Source organism: Myxine glutinosa, unplaced genomic scaffold, assembly GCF_964187855.1.
Source record: "Myxine glutinosa unplaced genomic scaffold, kmMyxGlut1.1 SCAFFOLD_940, whole genome shotgun sequence".
NCBI lineage: Eukaryota > Metazoa > Chordata > Myxini > Myxiniformes > Myxinidae > Myxine > Myxine glutinosa.
This window is the reverse complement of record NW_027617035.1, coordinates 99,193-115,215: the sequence shown is the minus strand read 5'-3', so window position 1 is coordinate 115,215 and position 16,023 is coordinate 99,193. Positions and strand designations below refer to the sequence as shown.

The 16,023-nt window shown below is 49.1% G+C and overlaps 1 protein-coding gene across 3 annotated transcripts in view; it reads right to left on the bottom strand.

Moving 5' to 3' along the window:
* Positions 1–16,023, bottom strand: part of TLCD4 (TLC domain containing 4) — a 31,199-nt gene that overhangs the window by 10,970 nt on the left and 4,206 nt on the right. For 2 of the 3 annotated variants that reach the window (XM_068116920.2, XM_068116930.2), the window contains exon 2: positions 7,674–7,763. In XM_068116920.2, the coding sequence (XP_067973021.1) occupies positions 7,674–7,763 (90 nt within the window). Of the gene's footprint in view, positions 1–7,673; positions 7,764–8,328; positions 8,432–16,023 lie in introns of all 3 variants that reach the window. The other variant, XM_068116936.2, reaches the window with a different exon arrangement.

The window sequence follows — 16,023 nt, the reverse complement described above, 5'->3', positions numbered from 1 at the left end:
GGAAGGAACAACCTTCGATGGGGGAAGCCTGAGGCTGCAAGGCCTTGCTCGCGACGCGGCAAACAAACGATTAATTTATGAAAGATAAACACCGAGAAACTTCCAAGGGGGACACTATAAGTTCACACACCGAACGATAAATACAGTTTCGACAAAATACAATTGTGAACAGACTTAACTTTAAAAAACGTGGAGACCGTGTGGACCGTCGAAAACCCCTGCCACCGTCTCCCAACTTGATCTGTAACTTATCATGAGGAAACGATGTGCCAAGTTTGAAATCATTAGCATTAAGCGTTTAGAAAAAAGTCCGGAAAACTGTTCTTTGCGTGACGGACTGACGGACTGACGGACTGACAGACTGACAGACTGACAGACTGACAGACTGACAGACTGACAGACTGACAGACTGACAGACTGACAGACAGACAGACTGACAGACAGACTGACGGACGGAGGGAGGGACGGCGTGCAAACCTATAGTCCCCTCCGGTGTACACCGGTAGGGGACTAATAAGCGAAGTACCAACTTCTAATTTGGTGTGTGGGTGTATCTCGGCATAAGGAAGAACGCTATTGTAAATTGGGTCGCCACGTCAAAATCCAAGATGGCCGCCTCCATGTATGTCTGAACCTTGTGAGCGAAATATCATATCATAGCACGTTTTCTGCGTCTTCCACTTTGTCAACTCACATCACTTCACCGACGGGGGACCTAGGCGTTACGCTTATTACCTCTATTAACCTTTCCTACCTCGAACATTTTATTTGCAGCTACGAACAATAGCCATCCATCCATCCCCCCCCCCCCCCCCCCCCCCCCAAGTGATGGGAAAAGCCAACACAAGTATCCCCCTCCTCTCTCTCTCTCTCTCTCTCCCTCAACCACTCTCTCTCCCCACCACTCCCCTATCTCCCCTCACATCCTGCTCCCTCCACCACTCCCCCCTCTCTACATGTCCGTGCTCGATCCATTTTAAACGGCTTTAAGATCCTTTTCAGTTTTTACCGTTTTCGCTATTCAGTTGTTTTCTTATATTTGATATCTCATGCACCATAGTCGTGAGAGCCTCTGTGCCACCAAAGCAGTGTCCCAGGCAATGGTTACACTGTGGATGGTTTGCCATTGCCTTCCCAGCAATAGTTAGGGCAGGAATTATTTTGTTTTTGTTTTTTTTCAGCGTGCCGGCGATAGCTTGCCAACTCTTTGTAAATGACACCGTGAGGATCTTTACTGTCCACCGACTAATGTTGGAATGCCCAGATTAACATCCATCGGCGGGACAGCACACACTGTTTATTTTACCCAGTCTGTGAAACGCCGGGATGATAGTTTATGGCTGGGTCGGCCGGGATTCAAAATTCATTATTGTGACCCTTGCATGCTGGCAGGAGGAATGTTGGGCATCCCTGGGGTAGGAAGGGTTTGTAGACATGCGTAGAATGCAGTCTTCACAAGGTGGAATTCCTGTGAACTCCAGCACATTCCTCCACATGTCACGTTCTTCCTCAGACTACTTTCCTTTGCCCGATTGGCCCCTCTCGTTGGGCGTAATTCCGTAAAAGTTTGCGTGATAGCGTCACTAATCGGTGTGACGTGTCGTCTCCGACTCTCCGTCACTATCCAAACTTGCAAAAGTAAAATTGTGCCTTTTTAAAATGATTTGTTGCAGAGGGAGTTGTCTTTAAAGAACACTTTCTTGTGAGTGGGAATGCAGCTTCCTTTTGCTCCCAAAACGCCAAAAGCTTTTCCCATCAAATTAGGGAGCAGCAAAGGCCAGACGCAGGAAACTGGTGTTGGCTTAGCGGTTAGGGTGCCGGCTGGGGATCCTCCTGGTGTTGGCTTAGAGGTTAGGGTGCCGGCTTGGGATCCTCCTGGTGTTGGCTTAGCGGTTAGGGTGCCGGCTTGGGATCCTCCTGGTGTTGGCTTAGCGGTTAGGGTGCCGGCTTGGAATTCTCCTGGTGTTGGCTTAGCGGTTAGGGTGCCGGCTTAGGATCCTCCTGGTGTTGGCTTCGCGGTTAGGGTGCCGGCTTGGGTCCTTCTGGTGTTGGCTTCGCGGTTAGGGTGCCGGCTTGGGATCCTCCTGGTGTTGGCTTAGCGGTTAAGGGGCCGGCTTAGAATTCTCCTGGTGTTGGCTTAGCAGTTAGGATGCCGGCTTAGGATCCTCCTGGTGTTGGCTTAGCGGTTAGGGTGCCGGCTTGGGATCCTCCTGGTGTTGGCTTAGCGGTTAGGGTGCCGGGTTGGGATCCTCCTGGTGTTGGCTTAGCGGTTAGGGTGCCGGCTTAGGATCCTCCTGGTGTTGGCTTAGAGGTTAGGGTGCCGGCTTGGGATCCTCCTGGTGTTGGCTTAGCGGTTAGGGTGCCGGCTTGGAATTCTCCTGGTGTTGGCTTAGCGGTTAGGGTGCCGGCTTAGGATCCTCCTGGTGTTGGCTTAGCGGTTAGGGTGCCGGCTTGGGATCCTCCTGGTGTTGGCTTAGCGGTTAGGGTGCCGGCTTAGGATCCTCCTGGTGTTGGCTTAGCGGTTAGGGTGCCGGCTTGGGATCCTCCTGGTGTTGGCTTAGCGGTTAGGGTGCCGGCTTAGGATCCTCCTGGTGTTGGCTTAGCGGTTAGGGTGCCGGCTTGGGATCTTCCTGGTGTTGGCTTTGCGGTTAGGGTGCCGGCTTGGGATCCTCCTGGTGTTGGCTTAGCGGTTAGGGTGCCGGCTTGGGGTCCTAGGACCCTGGGTTCGAATCCCGGTCAATCGCTGAATTAACGCCAGGGGGGTTGACTCAGCCTGTCATCCTTCCGAAGTCGGCAAATTGAGTACCAGTTCACTGGTAATTCCCTGTATGTCGCAAGAGGCGACTAACAGGGTTGGCGGCAGGAAGGGCATGCGGCCAAAACACATTGCTTCAAAAAGGGGACTACGGTGCCCAAAAAAGGCCAAATCCTGCTCTGCGGGGAAAATGGCCTCTAAAGGTGGTTCTTCAAAGGCCAGACGCAGGCCTGGTGTTGGCTTAATGGTTTAGGTGGCTGCCTTAACATGCAGTAAGCCTTTACACATTTTCTAACATGCAGTAAGCCTTTACACATTTTCTAACATGCAGTAAGCCTTTACACATTTTCTAACATGCAGTAAGCCTTTACATATTTTCTAACATGCAGTAAGCCTTTACACATTTTCACCTTTTCTGACATGCAGTAAGCATTTACACATTTTCACCTTTCTAACATGCAGTAAGCATTTACACATTTTCACCTTTCTAACATGCAGTAAGCATTTACACATTTTCACCTTTCTAACATGCAGTAAGCATTTACACATTTTCACCTTTCTAACATGCAGTAAGCATTTACACATTTTCACCTTTCTAACATGCAGTAAGCATTTACACATTTTCACATTTTCTAACATGCAGTAATACCGGCAGACCTTTACACATTTTCACCTTTTCTAACATGCAGTAAGCATTTGCACATTTTCACCTTTCGAACATGCAGTAAGCATTTACACATTTTCACATTTTCTAACATGCAGTAAGCCTTTACACATTTTCACATTTTCTAACATGCAGTAAGCCTTTACACATTTTCTAACATGCAGTAAGCATTTACACATTTTCACATTTTCTAATATGCAGTAAGCCTTTACACATTTTCTAACATGCAGTAAGCATTTACACATTTTCACATTTTCTAACATGCAGTAAGCCTTTACACATTTTCACCTTTTCTAACATGCAGTAAGCATTTACTCATTTTCACATTTTCTAACATGCAGTAAGCCTTTACACATTTTCTAACATGCAGTAAGCCTTTACACATTTTCACCTTTTCTAACATGCAGTAAGCCTTTACACATTTTCACCTTTTCTAACATGCAGTAAGCCTTTACACATTTTCACCTTTTCTAACATGCAGTAAGCCTTTACACATTTTCTAACATGCAGTAAGCCTTTACACATTTTCACCTTTTCTAACATGCAGTAAGCCTTTACACATTTTCTAACATGCAGTAAGCCTTTACACATTTTCACCTTTTCTAACATGCAGTAAGCATTTACACATTTTCACCTTTCTAACATGCAGTAAGCATTTACACATTTTCACCTTTCTAACATGCAGTAAGCATTTACACATTTTCACCTTTCTAACATGCAGTAAGCATTTACACATTTTCACCTTTCTAACATGCAGTAAGCATTTACACATTTTCACCTTTTCTAACATGCAGTAAGCCTTTACACATTTTCACCTTTCTAACATGCAGTAAGCATTTACACATTTTCACCTTTCTAACATGCAGTAAGCATTTACACATTTTCACCTTTCTAACATGCAGTAAGCATTTACACATTTTCACCTTTCTAACATGCAGTAAGCATTTACACATTTTCACATTTTCTAACATGCAGTAAGCCTTTACACATTTTCACCTTTTCTAACATGCAGTAAGCATTTACTCATTTTCACATTTTCTAACATGCAGTAAGCCTTTACACATTTTCTAACATGCAGTAAGCCTTTACACATTTTCACCTTTTCTAACATGCAGTAAGCCTTTACACATTTTCACCTTTTCTAACATGCAGTAAGCCTTTACACATTTTCACCTTTTCTAACATGCAGTAAGCCTTTACACATTTTCACATTTTCTAACATGCAGTAAGCCTTTACACATTTTCTAACATGCAGTAAGCCTTTACACATTTTCACCTTTTCTAACATGCAGTAAGCCTTTACACATTTTCTAACATGCAGTAAGCCTTTACATATTTTCTAACATGCAGTAAGCATTTACACATTTTCTAACATGCAGTAAGCCTTTACACATTTTCTAACATGCAGTAAGCATTTACACATTTTCACCTTTCTAACATGCAGTAAGCATTTACACATTTTCACCTTTCTAACATGCAGTAAGCATTTACACATTTTCACCTTTCTAACATGCAGTAAGCATTTACACATTTTCACCTTTCTAACATGCAGTAAGCATTTACACATTTTCACCTTTCTAACATGCAGTAAGCATTTACACATTTTCACCTTTTCTAACATGCAGTAAGCCTTTACACATTTTCTAACATGCAGTAAGCCTTGAGCCTTTGCGCATGCAGTAAATGTTTGTAAGATTGCTGGTGCTGCAAACTTTTACAAACCCATGTGACCCTTTTACGGTGCCCATTTGGGCGATTATCTTTGGTACTGCCCTTCAAAAGGTCATACATGTTGTGGGGAAAAATAGAAGCACTGACAATTGAGCGGGTGTCACAAAAATGCGCTGCGTTACAAGTTCTTGCTCATTCATTATTTACAATCATCCGATGTGGGTTTTCATTGTTTTTTTTTATCCTCCCCATTTCAAGGGCTGCCAATAGAATTCGGATGTACAGCTCCAGTTAGCTTTGGAAAGGAAGCAATGAGGTGCACAATGAATGCAGATCACATGTCAAATAATGATGCGTCGGGCACACTTATGATGCAGATCATGTATGTAGAGTATCATTTTGCGAAAGAGCACATTTATGATGCAGATCATGTAGGTAGCATATCAGGATGTGGATGGCACATTTATGATGCAGATCATGTAGGTAGCATATCAGGATGTGAATGGCACATTTATGATGCAGATCATGTATGTAGAGTATCATTTTGCGAAGGAGCACATTTATGATGCAGATCACGTAGGTAGCATATCAGGATGTGGATGGCACATTTATGATGCAGATCATGTAGGTAGCATATCAGGATGTGGATGGCATATTTATGATGCAGATCATGTAGGTAGCATATCAGGATGTGGATGGCATATTTATGATGTAGATTATGTAGGTAGCATATCAGGATGTGGATGGCATATTTATGATGTAGATTATGTGGGTAGCATATCAGGATGTGGATGGCATATTTATGATTAAGATCATGTAGGTAGCATATCAGGATGTGGATGGCATATTTATGATGCAGATCATGTAGGTAGAATATCAGGATGTGGATGGCATATTTATGATGCAGATCATGTAGGTATAATATCAGGATGTGGATGGCATATTTATGATGCAGATCATGTAGGTAGCATATCTGGATGTGGATGGCACATTTATGATGCAGATCATGTAGGTAGCATATCAGGATGTGGATGGCACATTTATGATGCAGATCATGTAGGTAGCATATCTGGATGTGGATGGCACATTTATGATGCAGATCATGAAGGTAGCATATCTGGATGTGGATGGCACATTTATGATGCAGATCATGTAGGTAGCATATCTGGATGTGGATGGCACATTTATGATGCAGATCATGAAGGTAGCATATCTGGATGTGGATGGCACATTTATGATGCAGATCATGTAGGTGGAGTATCTGGATGTGGATGGCACATTTATGATGCAGATCATGAAGGTAGCATATCTGGATGTGGATGGCACATTTATGATGCAGATCATGAAGGTAGCATATCTGGATGTGGATGGCATATTTATGATGCAGATCATGTAGGTGGAGTATCTGGATATGGATGGCACATTTATGATGCAGATCATGTAGGTAGCATATCTGGATGTGGATGGCACATTTATGATGCAGATCATGTAGGTAGCATATCAGGATGCGGATGGCACATTTATGATGTAGGTAGAGTATCAAGGTGTGGAGGGCACATTTATTATGCAGATCATGTAGGTAGCATATCAGGATGTGGATGGCATATTTATGATGCAGATCATGTAGGTGGAGTATCTGGATGTGGATGGCACATTTATGATGCAGATCATGTAGGTAGCATATCTGGATGTGGATGGCACATTTATGATGCAGATCATGTCGGTAGCATATCAGGATGTGGATGGCACATTTATGATGTAGGTAGAGTATCAAGGTGTGGAGGGCACATTTATTATGCAGATCATGTAGGTAGCATATCAGGATGTGGATGGCATATTTATGATGCAGATCATGTCGGTAGCATATCAGGATGTGGATGGCATATTTATGATGCAGATCATGTAGGTAGCATATCAGGATGTGGATGGCATATTTATGATGCAGATCATGTCGGTAGCATATCAGGATGTGGATGGCATATTTATGATGCAGATCATGTAGGTAGCATATCAGGATGTGGATGGCATATTTATGATGCAGATCATGTCGGTAGCATATCAGGATGTGGATGGCATATTTATGATGCAGATCATGTAGGTAGCATATCAGGATGTGGATGGCATATTTATGATGCAGATCATGTCGGTAGCATATCAGGATGTGGATGGCATATTTATGATGCAGATCATGTCGGTAGCATATCAGGATGTGGATGGCATATTTATGATGCAGATCATGTAGGTAGCATATCAGGATGTGGATGGCATATTTATGATGCAGATCATGTCGGTAGCATATCAGGATGTGGATGGCATATTTATGATGCAGATCATGTCGGTAGCATATCAGGATGTGGATGGCATATTTATGATGCAGATCATGTCGGTAGCATATCAGGATGTGGATGGCACATTTATTATGCAGATCATGTAGGTAGCATATCAGGATGTGGATGGCATATTTATGATGCAGATCATGTCGGTAGCATATCAGGATGTGGATGGCATATTTATGATGCAGATCATGTATGTATATGAAGGAGCATATATTTGCCTTTTGTGGCATCACTTGGACAGACTCACCAAACAGGGTCAACGTTGACAGCTTTATCAAACCACAGGATGTACAAGCAGAAGGTGCCAACAACGAGTGCATGTAATGTGGATACTATCCTATGGGAACACGGTACACACCACAGACACACAAGCAGCTTCACCAACTTGGTCAATTAAGAAGGGCAGTTACCCATTTTGTTTTCACACATGAATTGAACACAATGCATGCTGAGATTAATTAAAACAAGAGGGAGATTCGCTTTGCATGCCATGACCAAAAAGGACACAACTCCGTAAAGTATTGGCAAAATGCCCCGAAACACAAACATGTTCTGTAACTTATAATAAAACCATGTACCAATGTTCAGTTGAATATGTTAAAGGGTATGGAAAAGTCTGAAAACCACAGGTGGGACAGACAGACGGAGCGCAAACCTATAGTCCTCTGGTGAAACCGGTAGGGAACTAATGACATTTGCATGGATTAAAATATTTGAATCCCAAACCCTGCAAAGCTTTCCTTGGGGAAAAGAAATGCATCTAATTTTTGGTTGTGGTTCTTGGTTAGTGAGACAAACCACTTATTTATGACGAAGGTGGCGTGACAATTTGTGGATGAGGATTCACAATGACTCCAGCCAAGTCCATCTAATACAGTGTACAAAAGGAGCTCGTTACGTGCATCTGTGCGTGCGTGCGTCCGTCCATCCATCCACAATTGTCCGAATGAAGCAATAGCGGTGCCCCGTAAAACAATCGGCAGCGTTAATCAGATGCTCGGCAATCTGCAAACAGTATGTTATAGTTGAGTAAAGTGAAGTTTGACGGGTCAGTTGCAATTTACAGTTTAAAACAAAAACCTTCCTCAATCTTCTTCTTCACCTGAAGTAATGATGAATCTCACTCAATCCCGTTTCTCATGTCGATGGCATTCCGAAAACGCTTCCTATATGCAATACTATTTCTTTCATATAACAGTAATATATGGTCCTATCAAACAGTATTTCTGATTATACACTGTAGCGGCTACCGCTGGGTTTTCACAATCGCCTTGCACCTATCAAGGACGCGGAGCGATCACCATGCCGGGCTCGTCCAGGACGCCCGGGCAGGCTCGCCCTCAACTTGCCAGGCCGCAGCCAGGACGCTGGGCCACACCCCCTCTCGCCTTTCCTGGGCAAACGCTCCGGGATAATATGTATATATATATTGCTGCCCGATAAACGGGCTTTTCAGAGTGCCTGAGTGTTTGGTTTGATTAAAGCAACTCAGATGAATTCCAGCTTTTTGTCGCGTCCATTCTTCCGATCGACGTGGGAGCCCCAGCTCCTTCATTGGTGACCTACCGACATGGACACGGCAGTCGCCCTTAAACTGCCTACCTTCTGGGAGGCTCACGCGGCGGTTTGGTTCGCACAGGCGGATTCCCTGTTCGCCCTGCGAGGCATCACGGCCGACGACACCCGCTTCCACCATGTGGTAGCAGCGCTCGGTTCGGCCACCGCGGCCCGCGCCCTGAGCCTCCTCGAGAGCCCGCCAGCCGCTGACAAACACGGCGCGATTAAGAAGCTTCTCCTCGACGCTTTCGCCCTCCCATCGGCGGAACGCGCACGGCGCCTGCTCGACCTGCCCGAGCTCGGCGACACGCGCCCTTCCGAGCGAATGGACTACATGCTTTCACTGCTCGGCGAGCACTCTCCGGCATTCCTGTTCCGGGAGCTGTTCCTCCGTCAGCTGCCTAACCCGGTACGCCTCGCCCTGGCAAGCACGACGATCACAGATCCCCGGGCACTTGCCAGAGAAGCCGACAAGATCTCCGCCGCAGGACAGCGCATCGCAGCGGCGACATGGGACCCACCGCCGTCCGACGCAACACCCATGGCGCCCGAGCACCCGGCACGGTCGACGACCGAACTGCCGACGCAATTGGCGGCCGCTACACCGAGCCGACCACCTCCAGCACGACGACCGGGGCCTCCACCTGACCAAGCGTGGTGTTACTATCATGCCAGGTTCGGACAGAAGGCCCGGACATGCCGACCCCCGTGCACCTTCGGCAGGCCGGGAAACGGCCGGGCCGGCGTTCATTACCAGCCATGAGCGCCGGCCACACGGGCAACTTACTGTTCATCACGGATAAAGCGTCCGGACGGCGCTTCCTGTGCGACACCGGCGCCCAACTGAGCATCATACCCGCCTCTGACCAGGACAGGCAATCCGCGGTTTGCGGCCCCTCCTTGGTTGTGGCCAACGGATCGACCATCCGCACCTTCGGCCCGCGCAACGTCACCCTCTGCTTCGGCGGCCAACGCTTTGCTTGGACGTTTGTAACCGCAAACGTGCCCATGGCTCTGCTAGGCGCCGACTTCCTCTGCGCACACGGACTGCTGGTGGATGTCCAACGGCGTCGTTTAATCAACGCCGAAACCTTCAGCTCCCTGGTATGCACATTGAGCAGCTCCGCGCCGACCGAGCTGGCATGCGCCGTCCCGGCGGCGAACGAGTTTGCTCGCCTGCTCACGGAGTTCCCGGCCCTCACGCGGCCGACGTTTTCGGCCGTCGCAGTACGGCATGGGATCGAGCACCACATACCAACCACGGGCCCGCCGGTCTACGCCAGGGCCCGCCGCCTCGACCCAGCCAAGCTCGCCGTGGCGAAGGCCGAATTCGACGCGTTGGAGCACCTCGGCATCGTGCGGCGCTCCGATAGCGCGTGGGCCTCGCCATTGCACATCGTGCCAAAGCCGGGGGGTGGATGGCGCCCGTGTGGCGACTACCGCCGTCTCAATGACGCTACCACCCCCGACAGGTACCCGATCCCGCATATCCAAGACTTCTCCGCCCGTCTGGCGGGACGGGTCATTTTTTCGAAAATTGATTTCATACGGGGATATCACCAGGTACCTGTCAGGGCGGCCGACGTCCCTAAAACGGCAGTCATCACGCCGTTCGGCTTATTCGAATTCTTGCGGATGCCGTTTGGTCTCAAGAACGCGGCTCAGGCGTTCCAGCGCTTGATGGACGGCGTGCTGCGTGACCTGCCATTCCTTTTCGTTTACCTGGGCGACATCCTCGTCGCCAGCACGTCCCGGGCCGAGCACCTCCTCCACCTCCGAACACTGTTCGGGCGCCTCAGCGAGCACGGCCTCATCATCAACCCGGCCAAATGCCACTTCGGCACGATGGCCGTTGATTTTTTGGGCCACCACATCACCAAGAACGGGGCCGTGCCGCTGCCAACCAAGGTCGAGGCCATCACCACGTTCCCGCGTCCCCGCACCATAAAGGCCCTGCAGGAATTCCTGGGAATGGTGAATTTTTATCACCGCTTCGTGCCCCGCGCTGCTCAACTCATGCGGCCCCTCTACGAAGCCCTCCGGGGCAAGCCGGCCAAGCACGACATCGCCTGGTCCGCAGCAATGGATGCGGCCTTCCAAAGCTCAAAGCGGGCCCTCGCCGATGCAACACTGCTCGCTCACCCAGTGCTCAACGCTCCCATCGCCCTCACCACGGATGCCTCCGACTACGCGGTGGGCGCCGTACATGAGCAATGGGTGAACGGGGTTTGGCAGCCACTCGCTTTTTTCAGCCGGCAGCTCCGGCCGAACGAGCTCAAATACAGTACGTTTGACCGGGAGCTCCTCGGTCTACACCTGGCCGTCCGCCATTTCCACCACCTCCTGGAGGGCCGAGCTTTCACGGCGTTCGTCGACCACAAGCCATTAGTTTACGCCATGGCCAAGGTCACGGAGCCGTGGTCGGCCCGCCAACAGCGCCACCTCTCCGCCGTGTCGGAATTTACCACGGACATCCGGCACGTCACCGGAAAAAACAACGCCGTGGCCGACTGTCTTTCCCGGGCCAGCGCGAACGCGGTCCACCTGGGCGTGGACTTTGCGCTTATGGCGGCGGACCAAACCACCGACACCATGGTGCAAGCCCTCCGGGCGGCGGACACAGGCCTCCGCCTGGCCGACATCCCCTTCGCGGACACTGTCCTGCTCTGCGACGTCTCCCAAGGCCAGCCTCGCCCCATCGTGCCCGTCACCTGGCAACGCCGCATCTTCGCCTCCCTCCACGGCCTTTCCCACCCGGGCCGGAAAGCTTCCCAGAAGCTGGTGTCGGCGCAATTCGTCTGGCACGGCCTTCGTCGGGACGTCCGCGATTGGACCAGCACCTGCACGGCCTGCCAACGGGCCAAGGTCCACCGACACACCAAGGCCCCGCTGGCACCTTTCACCGTGCCCGAACGACGTTTCGACCACGTCAACGTGGATCTGGTGGGCCCCCTCCCCCCGTCACGGGGGTTCACACACCTGCTTACCATGGTGGACAGGACCACCAGGTGGCCGGAGGCCGTTCCCCTCGTCTCCACCACCACCGCCGACGTGGCGCAGGCTTTCATCGCCACCTGGGTCACCCGCTTCGGCGCACCGGCGGACATCTCGTCAGACCGCGGACCACAGTTCACCTCCGAGCTGTGGGGCGCGGTCGCCCGCAACCTGGGGGTCAAGCTCCACCGTACTACGGCCTACCACCCCCAAGCAAACGGGTTGTGCGAGCGATTCCACCGCTCCATGAAGGCCGCGCTCATGGCCGGCCTTCAAGACGGCGGTTGGGCCGACCGGCTGCCGTGGGTCCTTTTGGGCCTCCGCACGGCCCCCAAGGAGGACCTCCAGGCATCCACCGCCGAGCTCGTCTATGGCCAGGTGCTACGCGTCCCGGGCGAATTCGTGCCCGACGCTACCAGTCCCTGGTCCGCAGCTCACCAGCGCTCGGACCTCCAGGAGGCCGCCCGACGGTTTGCCCCCGTGCCAACATCCCACCACGGTTACCCCCAGTCCTACGTCCCCCCAGCACTTCGCACAGCGGAGTATGTTTTTGTGCGTCACGACGCACATCGGGGGCCACTCCGGCCGCCGTACGACGTGCCCTTCCGGGTGCTGCGACGGGACGACAAGTCGTTCGTCATCGACATCGGCGGCAGGTCGGACCGGATTGCGGTGGACCGCCTCAAGCCGGCGCACGTGGATGTCGACCACCCACCACGGGTGGCCCTTCCGCCGCGGCGAGGCCGCCCCCCGTCCACGGTGCCCCCCACTCGACCGCCCACCACCACACCGGACCCCCTCCCACGACCCGCCAGTGGTCGCTTCGGCCGGGTCATCAGGACCCCCCTCAAATTGACCCTGCCGGTGCAAGTCGATTCTGGGGGGACGTTTGTAGCGGCTACCGCTGGGTTTTCACAATCGCCTTGCACCTATCAAGGACGCGGAGCGATCACCATGCCGGGCTCGTCCAGGACGCCCGGGCAGGCCCGCGCTCAACTTGCCAGGCCTCGGTCGGGACGCCCGGGCATGCCCGGGCAGGCTCGCCCTCAACTTGCCAGGCCGCAGCCAGGACGCTGGGCCACGCCCCCTCTCGCCTTTCCTGGGCAAACGCTCCGGGATAATATGTATATATATTGCTGCCCGATAAACGGGCTTTTCAGAGTGCCTGAGTGTTTGGTTTGATTAAAGCAACTCGGATGAATTCCAGCTTTTTGTCGCGTCCATTCTTCCGATCGACGTGGGAGCCCCAGCTCCTTCAACACCACCTTTTAAAGCATGCATAAATCTCTATTTATAACATTGCTATTTCCGTCAGTGAAGCGACCATCTCAACTTCTCCTGACACTGAAATGCATGCATTGTAAGAAAGAAGAAGAATCTTTTTGCCACTGACTCAATGTACAGGATTTCCCCAAAGACCAAAACTGGTTCTGCCAGTGGATCGTTATGAACTCAGGGGTTATGTATAGTATAGTGCGAGCTTGATTTGGTTTATTGATTTTGGTTTATTTAGTAATGGCTGTTCTTCTTCTTCTTCTTCTCCAAAACAAGTAAAGGTATTTGAAAAACAAAGACAGGTAGTAACGTCAATCTATTCTACCATGGTGCTTAGGGTGGTCCAAAAAACATCGATCTCTCCGATTTTGATGCTCTACTGGATTATTGTTAGAAATGGTCGAAAACATTCACCCACCAAATATTTTCGCTCAATTCCATCTAGAAACTCATACACACTTCAATTGAAATATGGCGTTTTTCACCAAATTTGGCTAAATGAGAACAATCCAATAGCAACCTAGGTGGAAAAAGTACATGCACCATTATACGAAGCCATTTTGTGGTTCATGACTTTTTGCATGCGCTTGCGCCTGTGAGTGTGAAATCATCATGGTCGAAACATGTTTGACAATGCTTGAAACATGTTTGAAACATGTTCATACATGTCTGACTCATGTTTCGACCATGAGGACTTCACAGGGGTATGTACCATCAATGACATTATTTAGGAAAAAAATATTTCTAAAGTCTTTGTAAGTCATTAAAATTGACCAAAATGACAAATTTATATGTTGAGTGTGTATGAGTTTACAGATGACTCAGATGCAAAATATTTTTTGGGTGAATGATTTAGACTATTTCTAACAATAATCCAATAGAGCATCAAAATCCAGATAAAAAAGTGATTTTTTTTTGCATTTTTGGACCACCCTAAGCAGAGCTACAGAGCACAGACAGGGCTGGGGGGGCTAGGCCAGAGACGAGTCGGTAGAAGACGGATTTGTTTCAGATTTCACCGTTTCAGATTTTCCAAGATGGCGGCCAAAATTCAAAATGCCGCCAGCAAAACTGAAATATCATATATCTCTGGCTGTAGAAGTCACAGATAGACAAATGAGGTATCAAATCAGGGGTTTTTGGTTCACCACATCCAGAAACTGCCTCCCATCTACTTTCTGAACAATCCTCTCCAAGAAGTTCTGTCGCTCAAGCTTTTGGGTCTCACTATCTGCCATGATCTTTCCTGGGAAAACCACATTTCCAATCTGGCCTCCAAAGCCAGTCGCCGACTGGGCATCCTCCGTCGTGCGAAGTCCTTCCTCGGCACACCCGAGCTCCTCACCACATACAAGGCTTTCATCCGCAGCTCAATGGAATGCTGCTCACCCCTCTGGGCCGGTGCTCCTGCCTCACACTTAGCTCGGCTTCACGCTGTTGAAACCAAAGCTTTCAGAATCATTGGAATCTCCCGCGATGAAGCTATCTCCGAGGGCCTTTCACTTACTCACCGCAGGCACGTTGGTGGTCTTTCTGTCTTCTACAGACTCCTCTCTGGCCTTGCCCCCCCAGCTCTCACTGGGCTCTGTGCCCCAAATATTCCTACAGGTCGCACAAGATCTGCCAGCAACCCTCTTATGGCTAAACTGCCAAAATCAAGACTCTCTGCTCACCTTCACTCCTTCATCCCTCTTTTCTCCCACCTCTGGAACAAACTCCCCCACTCCCTTCAATCCCACTCCTCCCTCCAGGTCTTTAAAACATCTGTTCACCACCACCTCTTGTCTTCCCCCATCCAAAACCTTGATCTTTTCTACCCCCGCTAATTTCACCCCAGTTCCACTTTTTTGAAATACCAACTTCTTTCCTGGAATTCCTTGCAGTGTCCTTGTGTTTTACACTTATCAAACCCCCCGCCCCCTTCCCATGCCTCCTCCCTCCCAAGCCGTCTCCCTCCCACAGATCTCCCGATGCCCCTGCTCTCAAATGTTGTGTTTGTGCTTCCCCTTCTCTCCCCATCTTGGCTTCCGCTACCCTTATTATATGTTTTGTGTGTCTGATTTTTTGTGTGATGAATGTTAGCTCTTTCACGAGCCTCGTTCTTGTGTACAAAAAAATAATAATAATCATCACGAAAACGTCATTGGTCACATGGTGTGGCAGCCATATTGGATTGAACGAAAATATTAAATAATTATATCTGAAACTGCTTACCCTATTGATGGGAAATTTTACAAATGTCATGAAACACCACTGTTGCATATAGTTTGAAAATGATGACGTCGTAGGTCACGTGGTTTGGCAGCCATCTTGAATAGAAAAACGAACCTTATCTGATAAACACGAAATTTCACAAACGTGATCCCCTACCCATACATATGCAGAGTGCACATTTTTGATGTCACATGTCACGTGGTTTGGCAGCCATATTAGCTTGAAAGCCGATATTTAAAAAAAATCCCTTCTCTGAAACTGCTTCACTGATCGATGTGAAACCTCTCATGGCTGATGAAAATGTGATACTTGAAAACAGCTGAAGGGATTTAAATCAAACTTTAAACCTTGGATCTAAATCAAACCTTGCTTGATGCTCTGCAAAAAGTTGGAAGTTACTTTTGTTTCTTAATGGTCTCTTTTTCAAATAAGGCTACAAGGTGATATATTCGACAACGATATCAGATAAATGTATTTGAAATTTGAGTTTTTTCATGTCAGGCCACAGAATAAGGCCACAGAAGTCAGGCCACAGAATCAGGTCAGGCCACAGAAGG